At 49.1% G+C, this 22,549-nt stretch overlaps 1 protein-coding gene across 3 annotated transcripts; it reads right to left on the bottom strand.

The window, feature by feature from the left end:
• Positions 1-1,334: 1,334 nt before the first annotated feature.
• Positions 1,335-13,825, bottom strand: MAVS (mitochondrial antiviral signaling protein). 3 transcript variants are annotated; one of them, XM_081034318.1, is made up of 8 exons: positions 13,466-13,519; positions 11,274-11,490; positions 10,158-10,341; positions 8,451-8,625; positions 7,084-7,256; positions 6,217-6,373; positions 3,798-4,312; positions 1,335-2,912 (listed from the first exon to the last, which is right to left on the bottom strand). In XM_081034318.1, exons 3-8 carry the CDS (start codon positions 10,272-10,274, stop codon positions 2,463-2,465), a joined length of 1,587 nt encoding a protein of 528 aa, XP_080890444.1. In that variant the 5' UTR covers positions 10,275-10,341; positions 11,274-11,490; positions 13,466-13,519; the 3' UTR covers positions 1,335-2,462. The 3 variants fall into 3 exon arrangements, with proteins under 3 accessions (XP_080890444.1, XP_080890445.1, XP_080890443.1); XM_081034319.1 differs by having other exon boundaries at positions 12,872-13,472; XM_081034317.1 differs by lacking the exon at positions 11,274-11,490 and having other exon boundaries at positions 13,466-13,825.
• Between the last annotated feature and the right edge of the window lie 8,724 nt (positions 13,826-22,549).

Here is a 22,549-nt window from a genome sequence, read left to right as displayed (position 1 = left end):
ATGGCACTGGACCTCTGGCCCCAGCCCAGCCGTTAGCCTGAGGTGAAGTGTGCTTTCCCAAGTGAGTATAGGTGACTGAGCCAACCCCTGGGGATGGAGGCCCTCCCTCCCCTCCTTGGGTTCTGGCCTCCATCATCCAGGCCATGGCTAAGAGGTAACCTGCCTGGGCTCCCTCCCACGTGCAATCTCCTGCAGCTGAAAGCTACTCCAAAGCCAGCACTCCTGAGATCTAATATGTCTTACCAACTACTCCAAGTCCTCTCCTGGCCACAGGCCCCAATACACTGGCCAACTCCCAACCCTACTTGATGTTGGCATTTTAGAGGCCTTCAGGTGGACAGCAGACAAAATAGGGGTGCTGGTCAATGCAGGACAAGGGAGGGCTTCTGAACAGCGTAACATGAAGTGCCAAGTGAGTCCTGGAATGCGTTCTACACAAATTTACCCAAAGGTATCTCCCACACATTTGGGAAGGCACACTTCACCTTGGGCTAAAGGCTGAGCTGGGGACAGAGGTCCAGGGCCATCTTACACACTGGTCACTGTGCTTGAAATGCCACCATTTAAATAGGATACTTTGAGGCTACCCATTGCTTTCTTGAGATATTTTTTTCCAAAGGTACTCTGGGAAGGAAACACATTAAAACTAGTAGCACCTACCAGTATGCATGAATTGTTCACTGACCTGGGTATCTGGGAGGGAGAGGGAAGCACCGAGGGCAGGTTAAGAGTAAGGGTGATGGGGAGTTGTACCGACAGCTTGGGTAAGGACCACTCCCGGTTTCAAGGTGTAGGTTGTTGGATTTGCAGTGAGGGTTGAAGAGAAGTTCAGAGGCAGAGGTACAGATCACTGAAAATAGAGGTTGTAGAAGTCCCTGAGGGCAGTGCAGACTGTAGCAGCCAAAGCAGGGCTCAGAACACTGCAGGCTGACAGCCTAGGGGTGGGCCACAGTGACCTTCACCCCCTGATGTCTCCCTAGGGCTCTAGTCCCTGTCCCTTGTAGAACCCAGAAATGGAAGCAGCTCCTGAGGCTCCTGTGCCTGCCCCTTGTCCAGCGATGGCCACCCAAAAAGAAGCCACGAGGATACCCCCAATCCATCTGGCTGCTGGGAGTCACCCCAGCCCCTATCCTACAGTTTCCCCAGGGGACGTGCCTTTCTCCCCACTCCCCAACAATTCCCCAATACACAGGATAAAGTAAGAGGCAAACTTAAAGTCAGGGAAGGCAGTAGGGTCTGAGCACACCCTTAAAGGTGTAGCCACGTGCTCCAGCCCCTCCAATTTGAATAGTGATAACATGTTCCCCACCCTTAGTAAATGCCAGGAACCATTTTAAGGTTTATAAACTCATTTAATCTTCAAACAACACTAGGATATATATAATTAGATACATATTTACCATTCATCCCCCCAAGAGCACAGAACGAGGGAGAGGCAAAGCAGAATGCAGGCCCAGATCATCCTATACTGCAGAGTTACCCCCTTACCTACTGGGCACTCTGCCACTCCTGCCCTCATCTCTGCCAGGCTGGGCAGGGGAGAGGTGGGAGAATTTAGTGGCCACCCCCTCTGGACCAGGCACTTGACAGACACCTGTATGCGTCAATCTCTGAAGATCGCAATAAAAGATGAGCCATGATACTCATAGTCCATGTTGAGAAGCAAGACCAGAGAAGTTGACCATCGGCCCAGGCCACACAGCCCAGGAAGGAGTGGGGCTGAAATCCAAACTTTGTCCTGAGCTCTGCCCCACAGGTCCCCTCCCCAACCCTCATAGGGATGGGAACCAAGAGGGAGGGAAAGAGGAGAAGGGGATGAGGAGGCTGGAAAAGGGCTCCAGAGGGTGTCCTCAGCCTCCCCACGGTCCATAGGAACCTCTGGATCTCCTCCCCACCTGGCCTAGCATGGATGGAGGACCCAAGGGGCAGGGGACCAGAAGTAACTCTGGTGTTCTCCAGAGTAACAGCCTCAGGCTGGGCCACTGGGGGTAAGGAGCAAGGTCCTGTGGGTCCCCCACCCCAGACATCTGCTGTCAGCTGCCAGGGACCAGAGCAGGTTGGGAGGCATTGCCAACGCCCTGTACCCTCCAGTGGCAACTCCTGATCTGTGGGCTTGGGCAAAGAGGGATAAGGCCTGGAAGAGGCACCTCCTCCAGAGGGCAAGGGTGACAACCCAAATTGCAGGCTGGATGAGGACAGGAGCGCATGGGGCAGCCCAGGGCCCAAAAAGCTGAGGATGGTGAGGGAGCTGCAGAGTGCACGAGCTGGGACAGCAATCCTGCCATCCAGGACTCAGTCGGTGGTGCAGGGTCTCCAGCCAGGCCTGTGGCCTGTGGCTCCTCTCTGACCCAGCCTCCGCCAGCCCCACGAAAGGGACAAGGCAGGTGGGACTGGCTCCATGACTTGGGCTAGATGCACCGCAGGACAGGGTGCAGACGCCTGGCAGGGAGGGCCGAGGGAGTTCACTGGGGTAGGCGCCGCCGGTACAGCACGGCCAGCAGCATGGCCAGGACTGCCCCAGCAGCAGCTGCCCCAAGCCACAGAGCCGAGTGGGCCCACCCACTGCCTGGCAACTCCTCCTCCTCCACCTGGATCTGCTGGGCAGCGTGTGTCCCGGGGTTGCCAGCCAGGTTGTCGATGCTGGGAGCTTCCTCCACGTGGATCCTCAGGATGTCCACTGACCTATATTCATTCTCCTCCGGAGTGTTTCCAGGGACCACACCCAAGTTGTCACTGTAGCTGATGGCAAGGTCCGCGGAGCAGCCAGAAAATGGCTGGCTGTCCATCCGGGATACCAGCATGCTTGGCTTGCTCAGCTCTGGCCCTGAGCCCAAGCTCTCAATGCTGCTGTCTGTACCGGGCGAGCTGCCTCCAGTAGCGGCACCTGTGGGCGCCGGAGACACTGGAGTGTCCTGGTAAAGAAAGGCGAGAATGGAAGGGTCTGGGTATGGCAGGGGGACAAGCCAGGTTGGGCAGCCTCAGTCCTAGGCGAGGGCATGAACTAGCACCCCAATACTGCAATTCCCAGCTCACAGAGCCCATGACGCCACCCTCTCTTGGGGAGTCAACCCACTGCCGGTGCAGAAAGGCAGTGGCGGGGGATGAAACCCAAGCCCTGCAGCCATATCCTCCAAGGCAGCCCTATGGCTTCCTGTGAGTTCACCCCCACCCCTGGGAGCCCTTGCTGGTATGTGGCCCCTCATGCATCAATATTCAGCCAGGGTCTGAGGGTCATGGAGTGGCTGGGCACAGGGTCACAGGCCTGGCCATGTACCCAAGGGGACCCATGGACTTGGTTCCTCTGGGCAGTTGTAGGGTCAGATGTGCAGGCAGAGAGACAGCTGTGAGGGCTGCTGGGTCCGAATGGCTGCCCAGGCTGGTGTGCTGGGGCTGCTGTCTGTAAAATTCTGGTCATGGAGAGACAGGCTGGGTATCCCAGTGATGAAGAGCAAAGGGTCGAGGCAGACAGGCCACCCTGCTCTACCCCTGACTACTTTCTCATATACAAAATGGCATTGCCAAGCTAACCAGGGAGCTGCGGGCCCTAAGTGGGTTAACGCATGTGATCATAGGGGTGGCCCACCACGCCTGACCTCACTGAGATATCCACACTTAATAGCCCTAGTGATTCTTATTACTCTAAAGGACATAGTGTGGGGTCTGGATGAGGCCGGTACTCAGCTGTCCCTACACCCACAAAAAGAGGCTCTGGACCTGCCCAGGATGGAGACAGAATGGAGACGAGGACAGGGCCAGGGGACGGGACTAGATCACTGCCGGGAGGGACAAGGACTCACCTTGGAGGGTCTGTTGCTGCTCCTGACGGTAGGTACTGGGTTAGCGGGCGCCTTGCTGGGCACCGTGCTCGTGGGCATCCTGTGGTCAGGGACCGAGCCAGTAGGCACCTTGGGTGGCACTGTGCCAGCACGCGTTGAATTGATGGGCAATTTGGATGGTGCTAGACTGGTGAGCACATTAGTGGGCATTATACCAGAGGGCTTTGAGCTGGTGGGTAACTTGGAAGGCACTGTGCCGGTACTTGCTGAGGCAGGGGGCACCTTGGAGGGCGCTGTGCTGGTGGTCACAGAGTTGTTGGGCACCCCTGCCCCACTGGTGCAGATGGTAGCCTCAGCCTGGTCACCAGCGCCCCGTGCAGAAGGCAAGCCAGTGGAGGAGGAGGAGGTACCAGTAGACAGAGGTGACACTGGAGGTCCAGACAAGCAGCTTGCCTTGGGGGTGGAACGGGACAGGGCTTGAAAGGAGACAGTCGGTGACACAGGCCCACGGGGTGATGTGAGGCTAGAGACCACGCCTGCAGGTCGCAAAAAAAAAGGGGAGACACAAATCCACAGGAGTGTTACCCCAAAGTCACAGTCTCCCTGGGATCAGAGGGCTGGAGAAGGCTCCCTCTGCCCTAGCTCACACCATCTCTACAGCACTGAGGGTTCCCAATCTCCTACCCACGGAGGAGGCTCCATAGTCCCTTTGGTCACTACTCCCAGGCCTGAAGGCCCAACAACTGCAGGCACACTGGGCCTGTCCATCCTCACTCCTTGACCTACATCTCCGAGTCTGTTCTCTCACAAGAGTGAAATGGTCCATTTCTCTAACAGCCTTGAAGATCATTATTAATTATCCGCTTGCTTGTTCTTCTCTTGCCTTGACCACCCCTTTTTTCTCCTGTGTCTGCCTTTTCCATCTTCTCCTTAGCCTGGAATCCTGGATGCTCCTCCCACCGCCATCTTTCCTTCCTGCCCCTCCTCCAGGCGGAGCAATCCTCGACTAGGGCCAGGCCAGGGGCAGCAGGATAGCTGAAGCAGAGGAGCTCATACCAGTCATGTGACCCCAAAGGCCCAGTCAACCCCCAGTGTGTGAAAATCTCCTAGGAGGCCTAAGGCTTGGCGTGGGGTGAGTAGGGGGTGTGCTGTAGGGACAAAGTCACCCCGGGGAAAGGGCCTGCCCTGGGGGAAGCAGGTGGTGATAGTCCATAAAGGCAATAATATCAGGATTTCCCTTGGAACTCTGAGAACGCACCTGCCTGGGCCTACGGCTAACAAAAAGCCATGAGTGATTCTGATGTGCCCTCCACCCCAAATCTTACACCACAGAATCTCGTGGAATTCTGTGCCCATGTTCATACTGAAATCTAAGTGCCCTTTGCCTTCCAGGTCCACGCAGCATTTCCTGAAAGGTATTCCATGGCAAGCTGACACTGCAAAACGCACGTGGGTGCTTAGGGCAGAGTTTTGAGGCAACAGGAGTGGGGAGCACTAAGATGGTCTTTAACTACTCATGTGCCTTGTGGCTGTGCCAGGGGCACTGACGGCTGGCGGGTCACCAGTGTCATGTAGAACACAGTTTGGGAAATACTGATACAGAGAGATGCCAGCCTAGGGAGTCAGAGTAGACAACTCTATATTCCTGAGGGGGAGCGGCGAGGTCTGGTGTGGGGCTCCAGGCCCTTGGCTGATGAAGACCATACTTCCTCTGGGGGCTGAGCAGTTGTAGTGCTTTCCTGGGGGCTAGCAACCCCGTAGGGTAGAACAGCGCCTACGGGCTCCCCTGCCAGCTCTCCGTTCTGCACTGTCCGCCAGGCGGTAGAGTACAGCAGTGGCCCAATTCTCTGCTTCTACCTGTATCCACGGCCTCTGCAATGTCACTTTGTCAGCTCTCTCACCAAGGGATGGAATCTGTTTCCCTACTCCTTGACTCTGGGCTGGCCTTGTGCCTTGCTTTGGCCCACAGAGTAAGGCAGGAGGAACACTCACTCCACCTATGCCCTAGGAACCTTCCCTTCCTCAGAACTCTGCTCAGCTGCCACGAAATGGGTTTGTCTGCTGGAGGATGACAGACTCATGGAAGAGAACTAAGAGTACCCAACCAATAGCCATAAGCAAAGCTTACAGGGACAGTGGTGTACACAAGAGGGATTTCAGCCAAGATCTGAAGAAGTATCCAGCTGAACCAGCCCAAATTTCTGACCCACAGAATCATGAGCCAAATTAATAATCATAGTTTAAGCTACTAAGTTTTGGGGGACTGTTTGTTACACAGCAAATGCTAACCGATACACTTTTTAAGGAATTGGGCTGCTCTATGGGCTGAACTCCCTTTATTCCCACCCTTGCCTCCTGTCCAAGGAAGCCAGAGGGGCAACTCTAGTCCTCACCTCACTGAGAGGTCAGAGAGGCCCTATAACTCCAGATTCACACATACCTGCTGTGTGGGTCCTGCCCAGTTCTGTGTCCTGCTCCGAAGGCCCCCTGGAGGTCAGAGGACTGAGGGCTGCCATGTCAGAGGAGGGCTCCAGGGGGCCACCGGGCCTGCTCAGTATAGCCCCAGAGCTGGATGTCTGTGGGGCCTTCTTTGAGCTCTGCAAGAGGGAAAATGTGAATAAGGCAGATGCTTCTCCCAGGAGCTGGTAAAGGGCAGCTTATACTTGTGGGGCAGCTTCTATAGGCCTGAGCCTACACCGTGGAGAACAGGAAACAAGGACGCCCTTGCCTTGGCTTTGGTCATTGCCATATCCTCTGACTACAGTGACTTTGAACCTATCTCATAGAAAACACGCACACCATCGCCTGGAGAGTCCCTAACCATCTGTCTGGCCCTGTAGAAAGGTGCCCTTCTCTAAGGCCATTGCACAGACCCCTTCCTTGGGCTTCAAGTCCATGGTTTGGAGTCTCTGGACAATCACTGCCAACTCATCATATCCCAGCACTAGGATCAGTCATCTTTCCCCCAAACATCACTTTCCTGGCAATAAATACAACTCCACCATCCACCCGCAATCCATCCCATCACCTCCTGCTCCGTCACCCCCCTCATCTGGTCAACAGCTCACATGCACCATTGCAAAGACCTCAAACTGTGACCTCACAGCTGGTTGACAAGAGGGCTGGGGCTGCCACAGGTGGCAGCCCTGATCAACAGACTGAGAAAGATCCTCACTGGGGGAGCCCTGGGGTTCTGAGCAGAGATTGGGCACTATTTGTCGGGGGCAGGAAGGGGCTTCTGGAAGATTCAGTGAGCAGAAGTGGGCAGACAGCAACAGAGAATACAAAGTCGATTATGAGCACGCACCTCCCCCAGGGACTCTGGTGATTGGGTGTCTTGGATAGGCATGGGGTAACTTGGATCCTCGTCTCTGCAGCTGTTGTTGGAGGCACTGGGGGCCACAGCAGGTGTGGAGCGCCCTGGAACCTCTGCAGGAACTGATGGTGGCTCCAGTGGGGCAGGAGGGCATTTCTGGTTCACTGGAAGACAAAGATATAGTGAAGTCAAGGAGGAATCAGGGGGGTTCCCAGTGATAAGAGAGGCCTTGGTGCTCTTGGACCCCCAGGGCTATGGCCATTGGCCCCCCACAGCTCCAAAAGCTGTCCTGATATGAGATGTACTCCTCAGAGGAGACAAGCTTCACTGAGGGAAGGACAAGGAGAGGAAGGCAGAGCAAAGGGGGAGGGGTGCCTCACTGGCCTCTCACCATCCAGACTAGGTCAGCAGTCACCACTTCCGTCCGTGGGTGTTCTGAGACCCAGTGGCTTTCTCCTCCTCCTTGTGAGTGTCTGTCACCACTAACTGACCCCTGACCTGATCCTGCCACCTCAGCCCTTCTCCTTTGCCCTCACCACAGCCGTTTGTATTCAAGGGATCACTGTTAATCTCTAAGTGAAGAGACAAGTTTGGAAAGAAGGGAGGGAGGGAGGGAAGGAAGGAAGGTAGAGAAAAAAGAAGACAAGCAGGGGAATGTTCTAAGGCTGTATCTCTAGGCAGGGCCTCTGGAGTTGTCTCTATTCTGAAATATAAAGCTGGTTTGAGTTTTCTTCCTGTCTCAGCCCCTCAGACCCTGACCTCACAAAATCCCCCTCTGGGCACTTGGACTGGCAGGGAGCATTGAGGGAAGTTGAGGGGTAACTGGGGAGCTGGGGTAGGGAACCTAGAAGGCTTTAAGGAAAACCAGGGGAGTGGAAGAGACAAAGGGAAAGGAAGGAAGAAACCCATGAGAAAGAAAAAGGAGACAGTGAAGGGAGAGAAAAAGGAGAGAGCAGTGGAGAGAGAAAAGGTGAGCTGAGGGAGAAGAGGCAGGAGGCAGTGAGAAAAGGAATGGGAGGCAAACGTCACAGCCACAAAAATGAGAGGAGTCTCAATTTGCTGAGTACTTGACATGCCAGCGTCCCATGGTATCCACCGCAGCCCTATGAGGTAAAGATTGCCATGAGCCCTGTTTTACAGAGAAGATCGAGGCTCAGGGAAATTAAGGGACCTAGCAAAGGGTCACAACTATTAAGTAGCTACACTAGGATGTACAGTCAGTTTTGTCTACTACCCAGGAGTGATGGGAGGGAGGGTGACAGAGGAAGGGAGGAGATACAAGGGCAAGGGGACAAGGAGAGGGGAGGCTAGGGGGACAGACAAGGGTTCCAAGAGGAGGGCCAGGGCAGGAGGCTTACAGGGCAGGTTGCTCTGGTAGACATGGGCCACTTCGTCAGCGAGACCAGCCAGCTCACAAGCCCTCAGTCCCCGGATGAGGTATTCCACCCAGCCACTCCGGCGCTGAAGGCTGTTGAAGAGTTCCCAGATGGTGTTCTGGTTCCCCCTGCGATCGTAGCAGGCCCGCAGTAGGTCCTGGAAGACACAGCCCATCTCCTTGCTCAAGCCAGGTGGCCCTGGCCCCTTCCCTACGCAGGAGGGGCACCAAGAGGAGGCAGCCACCTGAAACTGGGTCAGAGCCCAGGACAAGGCTAGGGTTTGAGTTCAAGTTTAAAGGCAGCTAGCTACCAGGAAAGAGGCTCTTACTGTGTCCTAGGCTCTCCTGCTCAGGGTTTTGTGTGAATTATCTTATTTAATGTAATTATTACTCCTACTCTGCTGATGGGGAAACTGAGGCTTCACAGAAGTAAGGTAGCAAAGATCCTACGGCAGTGGGGCAGGAATCCGAACCCAGTTAGTTTGATGCCAAAGCATAGGGTTTGACCGCAAGGCAAAAGAAAGAGTTTGGATTGGCAAAGGAGAAAAAGGCATGTAGGAAACAGTAGATGAGGGAGGTATAAAGGAAAAGAGAGGTGGGCAACTGTAAGAAACAGGGAGCGGGGCGGCCGGTTAGCTCAGTTGGTTAGAGCACAGTGCTCTTAACAACAAGGTTGCCGGTTTGATCCCCACATGGGCCACTGTGAGCTGCGCCCTCCACAACTAGATTGAAACAAGTACTTGACTTGGAGCTGATGGGTCCTGGAAAAACACACTTAAAATAAATAAAAGTTGAAAGAAAGAAAGGGAGGGAGGGAGGGAAGAAAGAAACAGGGAGGATGAGGGACTGGGGAGATTCTGAGACAATGAAATAGCTGCAGAGCTTTTAAATCTACCTGAATCCCTACATACAAACAAGCAACCAGACAGCAGAAACAAAACCCACAGAAAATACAGAGGGTACCCAAAAAAGTATACACATTTAAAGAAAGGAAAAAAAACTGTATTAAAATTGTAATACTCAAGATATACTGATAACAAAAGATGAATACAAGTCATGTGTGTAATCTTTTTGGCACTCCCGGTATTTACTGAAGAACAAGGTGATGAGGTACCCCTATAAACCCCAAAATACAAGGGGAAGGGGCCAAACCCCATCAGCCACAGACCCACATGCTACCAGCATATGTGGGGAGGAAGCAGAGAACAGAGGGGTTCAATCTGCCAACAGCAAAAACTGGGAAGGGTCTGGCTGGCTTCACTAGGTGCCCACAGCAAGTTCTGAGGGGGCTTGGGGTGGTCTGGCACCCATTAACTCTCAAAACTGAGCCCTGGGATCCCTACCAGGACAGGGTCTCACAACAAGGAGGATAAAATAAAAACTGAGCCGAACAAGGACAAGAGAAATGAAGAAAACGAAGGTGCCACTAGAAGTGGGTGAGGGGCCCAGAGTCTGGAAACCTCGGGCAGCCAGCGCCATATTGTTGAGCATTACATCAAAACGACACCAGAGGGAGCTCAGGAAAGTTGGCAAGGCTACCCTGAACCACAATGCTGAAAGTTAGAGAAGCCACAAGGGCAGGAAGTGGGATACAGACAAGATGGAAGGAAGGAGTCGCCTCTGGCTTGGGTGAAGCTCTGAATTCCACAGTCCTGCCCCCAGTCTGGCTACCTGACACGACCTGGCTCACCTGGTCACTTGGTGTGAGGCAAGACAGGTGAGGCAGAATCTCCAGAACATGAATACGGTCAAAATTTCGGTAATGATAGCGGATATACTGGAAAGTCTTGTCCTCAGCAAACGTCATCACTGTTCAGGCTCTGTAGCGACCGAGGGTTCTGGCCCATGGATGGACTGAGACAGAGGCCAAATGACTGGAAGAAAACAGATCACACATGGCAACAGGGTTGGGAGTGGGGCTGGACAAAAGGCAGTTCTTGCTTTCTCATCTCTGGAATTTTGGCTTTTCTCTTTAATCAACATATTTCATGGTTGCCTGAGTCCCAGAGGCCCTCAAGGAATTTGCTTAAAAACAAATTGATGACAAAAAAAAAAAAAAAAATCAGACCCAGATGTCTTAGGGCCCATTTCTGCCCTGCAAGTTGTTCAGTATTGGGGAGGGTCTGGCTTCCCACCATTGTCCTCAGATCTGTATGTGCCCCTAGCCACTCACACACTCACAGCAAGAAGACTCCACTTAGGAGTGCTGCTTCTTTGAGGTACACTAGAAAAAAACAAGAAGCCCAACATAATAATAGGATCCATCCTACTTTAATGGTGAAGGAAACGAAGTATTAAGGAATAAAGGGGGCTTGCTTGTTAGTGCAAGAGCAAAGAACTGAGGTCTTGAGGATTCAGGATCAGATTCTTTCCAGAACATGACTGCACGGCCACCATTAAAGAAGTTTGCTACATACATGTTCTTAGGGTAGGAGGCTGAGTTCCACTGCCCTGACGTCACTATTGACCTGGGGCAAGTTACCCGTCTTTTGCAGGTTTATCCTCACCCCTAAAATGGTTCAAGGAACTTGTTTTGACAATACAGTAGTTCTGCCTTATGAGCTTGAAATTTATAAGCGCCTCAAATACAAGCAAGCACTACCAGTTGCTTATGAAGCACTTACAATTTGCAATTACATGCATTTGTTTGTGTGTTGTTTATTTGCCTCCCCTCTGGGGAGAGCTGCAGGGAATAAGAGAAATGAGATTTCTGCCATCATCCAATTTATATTCTACTGGGGTGGGACAGATAACAAATCAGCAAACATATACATAAATAAGAATCCCAGAGAGTGATAAACATTACCAAGAAAACAAAGCGGGGTAACAAAACAGAAGCCCTGGAGGAGGGAGTGCTGCTTGGGCTGGGATGGTCAAGGAAGCCTTTCTGAATTGGTTGCATTTGAGTTGCGCCATTCGTTTGGTGTTTCAGGCAGAGGCACAAGTGAGAAGTCCTAAAGAGGAAACCAGCTCAGCGCGTCTGAAGAATAGAAAGCAGGTCGCTCTGGTCCAGGTTTGGAAAGCTAGGGGGAGGGGTGGAGATCAAGAAAGTTGGGAGGAGCTGTTACATAGTGTTACAGGAAAGGGTGTTGGGTGTCATTTGGAGGGTTCTGAACAGGGAGGGGAGCGGGTGGATCTATGTTCAAGACCTCTCTGGTGGTTGTGAGGACCTTGGACTATGGAGACGCCAGGATAGAAACAAGGAAACAAGTCAGGAGGCCACAGCAGGGCACAGACACATGTACGGCTGGGGTGGTAACCAGCCATGGGGAGAAAGAGGTGGTTGGATTCCTGGTGTTTGTGGGTTTGGGAGTTGAGGAAAGGAGAAAAATCAAGGATGACTCTTTGGGCGCTGGGTGGATGGATGGTGCTATTTAGCCAGTCAGAGAATCCAGGGGGGGAGCAGTGGTGCACAGGGAACTCCAGAGCTCCATTTTGAACAAGTGAAGCTTGAAATGCTATTGAATGTCCAAGTGGGTTTTCAGGGAGAGAAGGGGGCACAGAGAGGGCCAGGCTGGAGTAGAAACGAGGGGTCAGGCTTCAGTGAGACCTCTAGGAGATAGCGCTACAGAGTGCCCAAAAGCTGCTGAGGCCACCAGTCTCTTGCCAAATGGGAAACCGGGCAGCAGTCCTGTCTACTGGCTTCACAGCCTCAAGTTGCATGACTTGCTTTGACAACCACCAGTTGCTACATTCCTACTGGGACAAGTGCTAATGATAGAGTTCAAGAGGATTAGGGAGGGAGGGCCAGGGAGATTTCAGGAGATGAGCAAAGAATAACTCTGTGGTAGCTAATAGACCCTTTTCTCCTTCCCTCCCATGGCATCCAGGGAGGCACCAGGAGAGAGTCAGGTGATAACATTTTTCTGCATCTCAGCCTCAGCCCTTAAGGCACAGAGTTTGGGGGGCAATGGGTTATGATATGATCCCACCAAAAAGAAAAGAAGCCCATAGTTGTTCACATTTATTGAGGATCCACTATAGGAAGGCACACCCTAAGTTTCTCTCATTTAATCCTTGCCACAAATCCACGAGGGAAGTGATGCCAAGTGGCACAGCTGACCAGTGGCCCTGACAGGATTTGAACCCAGGACTTGATGTCTCACTGCAGTTCGCCATACACTTTGCAAGTCATAGAAGCCCCTGAAGCAAGTGAAACTCACACAACCCCTGCCTTCAAGTTCAGAAACGGGACAAGGTCACCATCTGAGTGAGGAGGGCCACTGGGTGAGGGTGCACCGGGAGGATGTGACATTTAGTCCCGAACCGTGCCCTCCACAGCAGCGGTTCTCAGGTCGCTGCCTCTCCTTCCAGATGTTTTGGAGGCTCCGCAGCATCTATACGGGGAACGTCGTTTGGGGTTTGGGGGTTTGTTGTTGTTGTTTTTCAATGTTTTTCTGGCACCTCTTTCCGATCTCAGAGATGGGCAGCGAAGGTTCCGGATCCAGGGGCCCGAGTGCTTTTGATGAATATCCACCCGCGCAGGAAAGGCGAGGCCTCACAGCCCCACAGCCCCAGGTCCACGGAGGGCAGGGAGGCTGTTCTTCTGAGCAGTTGTCCCCACCGAGAACTGTCAAAACCTAGGGGAGGGCGGTAACCCTCCACCCCGAGGCACGGCCAGGGCCACCGGAGGCTGGCGCACCGAGCTAGGCCTTGCCCGGGGGTCACCCTGGGCCTGAGCAGGGCAGCGGGAGGGCCTCAGCGCCGGCGCCCGTTTCCTTCCTTTCCAACCTTCCCCCGCAGCCCATGCGGACGCTCCTTGCCACCTACTTCCCGACCCCTGGGAGCCCTCGCCGCCCCAGACTCCAAGTGCCTTAGGACTCTCTCTTCCCGAGCCCCGCGCGCCCTGTCCCCTCCCCGGCCTCGCGCGCGCCCCGGACCTCGTGAACTCGGGCGGATCCCAAGTCCCACTTGGCTCCTGACGCCGCGGGCCCCCTCCCCGAAAGGCGTCTGTCCGCCCTGAGCCCAGAGGACCGGGCGCGTGGGCTGCGACCTTACCTCGGGTAGCCACGACCCGGCGACCTGCCGACAGCCGCCGACTGAACACTCCCCCGCCAGGGGCGGGGCCGTTGGTCGCACGGCGGGGGCGGGGCTTCGCGGTCGGCGCAGGCCCCTGGGACACGGGGGGTGGCGCTCGGCCTAGAGTTGGAGGCCCGGGCGCTCTGCTCTAGCACTCCGGACCGACCTAGCTTCCTGCAGGGGCGCAAAGGAGCAAATTATCTTCTTTCCCTGTTCGTCTCAGGCAGCTTTCAGGGGAAGGCCAGGGTCTAGTTAAAAACCCAGTGGGCTCCAGACCTCCGAGTCTGTGCCCTGCTGAGTTCCCAAGCTTTCTACACAAAGCAATCCCTCCTCCTGCTCAGTGATTTGAGGGGGGAGAGGCTTTATGTGGTTCGCTCTTGGGAGCCCAGGCTCTAGCACACAGTACTCAACAAACGTGCCCAGCCAGGCGAGTGCCCAGCCAGGCGACGCGCGTGCTGGGCCTGAGAAAGCAGGATCCGGGTGCAGGTCGTAGGTACCAAGGCTGCTTACCTGGCTCCCTCAGTGGGCCTTGAGTGCTGGGTGAGAAAGGCCTCTCCACCCAAAGGTCAGAGGCGGGTGACTTCCCGCAGTGCTTGCCAGCCGCCTTGTCCTCCCTCTGATGGGGCACAGGACACTTGCAGGGGCAGAAGCTGACGATTACTGAGGGCCCCCTGTGTTCCAGGTACAGGCTTCAAGTTCCTATCTTAGGGCTCTTTAAATGCTCTCACAACAATGAGGTAGAAGTTTATTTTTTCTGTTTTAAAGAGAGACTTAAAAGCTTTGGGGAAAGGTTTGACTGTTCTTACCAAAGTTTAAACATGCCAACCCTCCCACTCAGCAACCACTCCTACCTATACATCCACCTAGAAACACTCACAATAGATAATGTTCATAGTAGCTTTATTCACAATAGGCAAACTCTGGAAACAAGCCAAGGGTCCATCAGCAGGAGAATGGAAAGACAAACTCTGGTGTGCTCACACCGTGGAATAGTATACGACAGTGAAAAAGAACAAGCTATTGATACACACAACTTGTCTGAATCTCACCAGCATGAATGGGCACCATGGCTAACCAACCAAGCAGAAAGTTCATGCTGTCTGTTCCAAGTCACAAGGTCAGGGTCAAAAACAGGCAAAACTCATCTACATAAATAGAAATCATATCACTAGCTACCTCTGGGGATGTTGAGGGGTGTGGTACAAGGGAGCCTTCTGGTGGGATGGAAATATTCTGTATCTTGATATGAGTGTTGGGTACATGGACTTGTGCATATGTAAAAATGCATCAGCTGTACACTTAAGATTGTTACTGCAACTTTAAAAGGAAAGACATCTGAGAGGTTAAGAGGTTTGGCCTAGATCACATGCAAATGCCTGAACACATGGCTGTCTCCAAAGCCAGTGCTCCCAAACTGAATTGTAGGAAGATGACTTTTCAGATGATAATTGATTACTTGGAAATCTTGTGGATATTTCACAACATTCAGCATTTACAAAATGTAAATATCACACCTGAACTCAACTAACTGTAATAAAGCCACATCTGCCTTGTTTAGCCAAGACAGGGTTAACACTAATTGGTTCAAGAATAACTCCTGCCTGCTACCCACCCCAAATCCAGTGACCTCATACCTAATTCTTGCAGGAAGAGTGTTGGAAGTGCGGTGAATTGCTTCCAAATGTAGTTGCCACCCGGTTTTTGTTGGACTTCATAGGGCATTAAAAAAGAAAATACAGCTTCCTCAAACACACAATGAGATACTGTCTTAGTCCATTTGGGCTGCTATAACAAAAATCCATAGACTGGGTGGCTTAATCAACAAACATTTATTTCTGAGTTCTGGAACATTGGGAAGTCCAAGATCAAGATGCTGACGGATTTGGTGTCTGATAAGGGCCCACTTTCTGGTCCATAGACATAATCCTCACATGGCAGAAGAAGCGAGGTAGCTCTCTGGGTCTTTAAAAGAGCACTAATTCCATTGATAAAGGCTTCACCCTTATGACCTAATCACCTCCCAAAGACCCCCACTTCCAAATACCACTACGTTGGGGATTAGGTTTCAATATATGAATTGTGGTGGGATTGGGGGGACAAAAACATTTAGTGTATAGATATCAACCATTGGGATGGCTATTATTAAAACAACCAGAAAATAACAAGTGTTTGGCAAGGATGTGGAGAAATTGGAAAACTTGTACATTGCTGGTGGGAATGCAAAATGATGAAACCGCTGTGGAAAACAATATGGTGGTTCCTTAAAAAATTAGAAATAGAACTACATCTGATCCAGCAATTCCACTTCTGGATACATACCCAAAGAACCGAAAGCAGAGACTGGAACAGATATTTGTCCATCCGTGTTCATAGTAGCATATTCACAACAGTCAAAAGGTAGAAGCAACCCAAATGTCTATCAATGAATGAAAGGATAAACAAAATATGCTATATACATACAGTGGAATATCATTCAGCCCTTAAAAGGCAAGGAAATTCAAACACATGCTATAACACGGATGAACTTTGAAGACATTCTGCTAAGTGAAATAAGCGAGTCACAAAAGGAAAAATACTAAATGATTCTACTTTTGAGTAGATGAGGCACCTAGAGTAGTCAAATTCATAACGATAGAAAGTAGAATGGTGGTTGCAATGGAGAATAGAGAATTGATATCTAACGGGTAGAGTTTCAGTTGAGGACAATGAAAAGGTTCTGTAGATGGATGGTGGTAATGAATGCACAACGATGTACTTAATACCACAGAACTGTACACTTAAAATGGTTAAAATTGTAAATTTTATGTATATTTTGCCACAATAAAAATTCTGACCTGCTTGGTTTCCTGTCACCTTTATCAGAAAATCAAAGGAGGGCATAACCTCACATCTCTGGTATACCTGCTAAAACTCATAATCAAGAGGAAACATCAAACAAATTCAAAATGAGGGGCATTCAACAGCTGTCCTGTCCAATGCAGCAGCCACCTACCACATGTGACTATTATTTTAATTAAACAGAATATAAGATTCAGTTCCTCAACCCCACTAGCCACATTTTAAATGTAATTTTTCATGTAGCTAGTGGCTATCATATTGGACAGCACAGATACAGAGCATTTCTATCACGGCAGAAAGTTCTTTTGGAGAGCTTTTTTTAAAGAAAGTTGTATTGGCCTTTCAAGCTCAGCATATGGGTGGTGGGTCGCCATGGCATGTTCAACATGAGTATGGAGACGTGGTATTTCTGGTAGCGACCCATATATCCCGGCCACTACCTGATGTTTGTCCACAACGATTGCAAGGTGTTCAGATTCTATAAATCCAAGTGTCATAGAAACTTTAAAAAGAAGCACAATCTGGGCTGGCCCGGTGGCTCAGGCAGTTGGAGCTCCATGCTCCTAACTCCGAAGTCTGCCGGTTCGATTCCCACATGAGCCAGTGGGCTCTCAACCACAAGGTTGCCAGTTCAACTCCCGCAACGGATAGGGATAGTGGGCTGCGCCCCTGCAACTAGCAACGGCAACAGGACCTGGAGCTGAGCTGCGCCCTCCACAACTAAGACTGAAAGGACAACAATTTGAAGCTGAACGGCACCCTCCGCAACGAAGATTGAAAGGACAATAACTTGACTTGGAAAAATAGTCCTGGAAGTACACACTGTTCCCCAATAAAGTCCTGTTCCAACTTTCCCAATAAAATCTTTTTTTAAAAAAAGAAGCGCAATCCTCACACGTTCAGGTGGACTAAAGCATTCTGTAAAGCAGAAATGAACCTGTCAACTACCAGCGAAAGTTGTGGAATAAGACTATTGATAGAATGAAGAGCGCAAACAGAAATGCCAAGCTAAATTTATAATGAACAGGTTGAAGAAAAATAAAGAACTACAGAAAGTTCAGGACATTAAAGAAGTCAAGCAAAACATTCATCTCATTCGGCCCCCTTTGCATGCCAAGGAAAGCAGCTGGAAAACAAAATGGTACAGAAATTACAACAAGATGTGGATATGAAAGTTGTTTCTGAAAATCTTAACTGTCTGTAACCATTCCTATGAGTGCATTGGGAAATCTCCGTTAGAGACTTAGAACATCTAAATTAGTTTTTTTACATAAGATGACTCAAATGACAAAGTGATTAAAAATGCATCTCTTCTACATTGCTATCTGAAAAACATCAGATATTATGGATGCTAGATTGCATCTCAATGTTAAATCTTCACTGATAGATGTGTACTTACATAAATCATGAAAATTTTGTAAACACAGAAGTGAATCATGGACATAAAATGGTCATGCCACTTGGATAATGGCACTAGGTAGCATTTATGTAATAACTAATGACAAAAATTCATGACTAGTGATATATAAAATTTTCTTTGCAGTAAAAAAAAAAGGTTGTATTGGATAGCACTGATCTATAATGTCAAGGCCATAAAAGACAAGGAAAGACTGAGCAACTATCCTAGATTAAAGGAGAATAAAAAGGTATAACAGTTGAAAGCAACGTGGGATCCTGGGTTGGACCCTGAAACAGAAGAAGACATCAATGGGACAAATGAGACTTACTAAGGCTTTTGGATTAGTTAATAATATTCTATCAGTATTAATTTTCTGGGATTGCATCCCACCCTATTTCATGAGTAAAATTCACTGATTATTGTCCATTTATTAGTGGAAGGGCGAGTCTGGAGAGAGATCTATATGCCAGGCCACCTGCACCCCCCAGTGAGGGCTTTGGAGACCGCCTCCCTGGTAGAGCTCATCCCCAGGCAGGTGCCCAGTGTCTCCAGGCCAGTGCTCAAGGAGGGCTGTGGCTCATGTGGTTCACACGTGATGACTCAGCAATCGCCAGCTCATGTTTCCCCCCAGAGAGCAAAGTCAGACTCAAAGATAGTGCCTGAGGGCCCCACAAAGGGATATGTTCTCATATCTGACTCCCTTCAGGGACCTCTCCAAGTCTGGAAAACAAAATATAAACCCCGCCTTTACAACCTCACTGCAAGTAAGTTTTTAAACTGTTATTCTTTAAACTATTTTATATTTTCATACTGTCAGTTTTATTACAAAAAAATATGCTCAATAAAGCTGGGGGAAATTAATATATGCTTATATAGTTAATATGGGGGGAAATAAACATGTTTAATAAAGAAGATAAAAATCCATACTCATAATGCCACCATCCAGGAGAAACTGCTGGTGACATTTTGGTATCTTTTCTCCAGTATTTTCTATAAAACAGAGCCTCTGAGTCCTCTGGCTTCTCAGAGTCCCTCTTGCCTTGACCAGACACATGAGATGGTTCAAGCCATGCTATGGGACATAACGGAGTCTGGTATGAGCCCTTACTTCTCAGGGGTCTCAGAACGAGGGGACTTGGACCACGTCAGATGGGTGGGTCAGTCCCTGCTGCATCCGGTTCCCCAGGGCTGTCCAGCCCCTGTGGTCAGCATGGACTCCTCATCGGCCTCAGGGCATTGTGTTGCTGGTCACCTGCCATTCAGGGGCTGCCATCCTGCTATTCCTGCCTGAGAACCACTGACATGAGTTGCTTGGCAACAGACATTGAAATGGGGGTTGGCAGGAAACAGGGAAATGAGCACATGGGCAGCACTTGCCTTCAAAGTAAGATATCAGAGTTCCTAAAATTCACAGACCTCCCCCAATGCAGGAGACTTTTCCCTGGCCACCTCACTCCATGGCCCCAGCTTCCTACCATACTGCTGGTGCCCCTCTTGTTGTCTCTTGCCACGGGGCCCCTCCCCTAGAATCTGGAGCTAGGTGCAAAAAAACAGAAACCACTGTAGGTATTTTGTGCATGGAAGAATTTTGTTTCTTGAAGCATAATTTACATACCATAAAACATATCAATCTTAAGTGTGCAATTTGATTAATTTTTATCCAAGTAAATACCTGTGTAACTAGATCAAGATCTGGATTGTTTTCCATCTCCCCAGAAAGTTCCCTTGTAATCTTTCTTTATCAATCTCCATCCCCAATCATTATTCTGATTTCGTCACCACAGTTTAGTTTTACCTGTTTTTGAATTTAAGACAAATGGAATCAGATAATACGTACTGTCTTCTCTCTACTATCTTTCCTTCTTTACCCACTTCAGCTTTCTTTAATAGAGAATCAGAAGAAAGTATATGACCTTCCTATGAAACCAAATAAACATGAGCTCAAACAGATGAGGAAAAAAAGACAAAACAAAACAAAATTTTACTCAGTTTTTGTTATTGTTGTAATTATTCAGTTATTTTATTTATGTTACAGAAATCTGTGAAGAGGGTGAAAAACTTTAGTCAAAAAAGGGTAAAACAGTCTATATGAAACTCATCTGTTTTTTATCCCCCCTTTCTTCCACCTCTCCCCACCCCCCACTCCGGTTCAAGCGGTCGTTTCTCAGTCTGGTTGTGTAGGACGTAGCTCCCTGGCCCATGCTGGTATGAGCCTTGGGCTCCTTGCGGGCTGAGGCAGTCGGTTTCCAGTCATGGGTCGTCGGCTCACAGCACACAATCCTATCTGTAGAGGGCGCAGCTCTGTAGAGGCCGTTCACAGTCTTATCTGTAGAGGGCGCAGCTCTGTAGAGGCCGTTCACAATCTTATCTGTAGAGGGCGCAGCTCTGTAGAGGCCGTTCACAATCTTATCTGTAGAGGGCGCAGCTCACTGTCCCACGTGAGAATCGAACCTGAGGCCTCCGTGGTAGGAATTCGGTGTTCCAACAACCTGAGCCACTAGGCAGGCCTGAAACTCATCTATTTTTATACCATTTAAATCTTTAAGATTATTAAGACTAATTGACTCTTTAAAAAGTCAATTATTAAGAACGTAAGCATTTCACAAGGTGTTTCTTCTACTGTCACACTACAGGGTTGCTGAAGCCAAGGGTAGAGTTTTTTCTATACCAATGCATTCTATTTAAATTACATTTCTGAATCCACTTGAGAATAAAACTACTGTTCAAGGCATTTTCCAGACTCCACCTCTTCCAGAAGGTGATGTAGAGCCATATTGCAAGGGTGTGAATAAAGGGTGGGATGAAAAGTCAGGGCAATCTACCACACTAGTCCATAGCACCCACCCCGGAACCATCCAGCAAATCCCAAGCACCCTATTATTTTTTTGTGCAAAGCAACAAGAGTTCTTGTGTCTTACCTTTCTGTTCCTTCATTTTGTCCTGTTTCCTGGGTTCCTTATTTTCCAAATCTTCTAATTCATTTCTAATGTAAGCAATTTTTTTATTTTCTGAGAATTTGTTCTTGTTCTGTTGTTCCTCTCTTTGCTTTATGGATGTGATACCTTCCTGAATCTAATTACTGAGAATAGTGATTAAGAGAGCCTTTTTAAAAATAATTCTCTTGAGGCGAGCTCTGAACAGGGTTGCCAATTCGATTCTCACATGGGCCAGTGAGCTTGCACCCTCCACAACTAGGTTGAATACAACAAGCTGCCGCTGAGCTTCTAGAAGAGTGGCCAATGGCTCAGTTGGTTAGAGAGTGAGCTCTCAACAACAAGGTTGCTGGTTCAATTCCCACATGGGATGGTGGGCTTCGCCCCTTGCAACTAAGAATTGAAAACAGGACTGGAACTTGGAGCTGAGCTGCGCCCTCCACAACTAGATTAAAGGACAACTACTTGGAGCTGATGGTCCCTGGAGAAGCACACTGTTCCCCAAAATTCCCCAATAAAAATTTTTAAAAAAAGAATTTTCTTATGTCCCCTGCATGGTTTTCCTCTGAAACCATTGTTTGCTGTTTGCTTATTTAGTTTCTCTTTTTGTGTGGCAGGCTTTCTCCAAATGTCTGGTGAAATTTATTCACGTTAAGAATGAGGCAATAAAAAGCACTGGGGAAGTTTTGTGCTCATTCCCGGCTTGTGGCTTGCTTTTGGGGGGACCCGGTGGGGACCTGCCTGCAGAATAGCCTTTACAGGCCAGAACACGAGAGTTTCATACGTGGGGCTGTTCTGTTTCTTTAGAGCATGGGTGCTTAAAACCTGGGTCAGACCAGTGATTCCCTGTCTGGTAAAGTCCACAGGCCAGAACAATGTTTTTAAACGCATTTAAAGATATATAGGGTTACAAAAAAAACAACAACAACAAAACAAAACAAAACAAAAAACTTGAAATACAATTATTAAACTATTAAATGTTTGTTTCAGTAAATAAATATTTAAGTAGTGTCATGCATAAATGATAATCTGAGGTATCTGCATCAACTCTATGGTGATATGAAAATATGCGTAATTTTTTTTGGTGACCTTGTCTCAGATTCATTGTCATTTGTGGCTGACATTTAAAAAGGAAGGAAATTACAAAAGGCACAATTTTGCAAGATAATGTGTATGTTTATTATCCTGACTGTGGTGATGGTTTCCTGGGTATAAATATGTCAAATCTCATCAAATTGTACACTTTAAATATGTATAGGGGAAATTTGTATTGGGGAAATAAAGAATCATGCCAACAGAAAGACCCCCATATATAGAGAGAAAACACTAGCATTGAAAATGCAATCAGATTACAAACATGCAGGTACTTCATGAGATGATACAATCTGGACAGCATTTCACACTTTTTATCCAGTAAAGTAGAAGAAAGAACAATGGAATCTTCTCTTATATCTTGGGAGACGAATGAAGCTTGTGGTATTTTCCTGTCCAGCTCACAAGAGATTCCTGAGTTAATTTCAGAGGTTGGTGAATAGGGTTCTAAGGTCAGAAGGCTTGCATTGTGAAATCCAGAGACTGGGTTTATGTAATTTCTGACCAACAGTTGAGCCTATAATGTTTTTTAAGGAGTCATCCTAAGGTGAGGGGAGAAGCAGCTACCTCTTCTTCATTAAACAACAACACTTTATTTATCCTTACAGCAGCTTATTGTATTCCAAGTGTAACTCATAATCCTGTAAACATTTTCCAAAAGAAAAAAGAAATGTTGATTTCTGTTAGTGATTAGTGAAAAAGGCGCAATTTTTTTTTTCCGATCTAAGTTTACAGAATCCCCTGAATTATATCCATAAATCCCTTGAAGATATGTAGCTCCCAGGTCCCATTGATGTGGGT

Source organism: Rhinolophus hipposideros (assembly GCF_964194185.1).
Source record: "Rhinolophus hipposideros genome assembly, chromosome: 22".
Taxonomy (NCBI): Eukaryota; Metazoa; Chordata; class Mammalia; order Chiroptera; family Rhinolophidae; genus Rhinolophus; species Rhinolophus hipposideros.
The sequence above is the reverse complement of the archived record's forward strand: the minus strand, read 5'-3'. Positions and strand labels throughout refer to the sequence as shown.

Excerpts from the sequence above, each read along its gene's own strand:
- MAVS (XM_081034317.1), bottom strand. The coding sequence starts at position 10,274 with ATGACGTTTGCTGAGGACAAGACTTTCCAGTATATCCGCTATCATTAC. Across the intron at positions 6,374-7,083 it reads CACCAGAGTCCCTGGGGGAG|AGCTCAAAGAAGGCCCCACA; the intron begins GTGCGTGCTCAT and ends TCCCTCTTGCAG. Across the intron at positions 2,913-3,797 it reads GCAGCAACAGACCCTCCAAG|GACACTCCAGTGTCTCCGGC; the intron begins GTGAGTCCTTGT and ends TTTCTTTACCAG.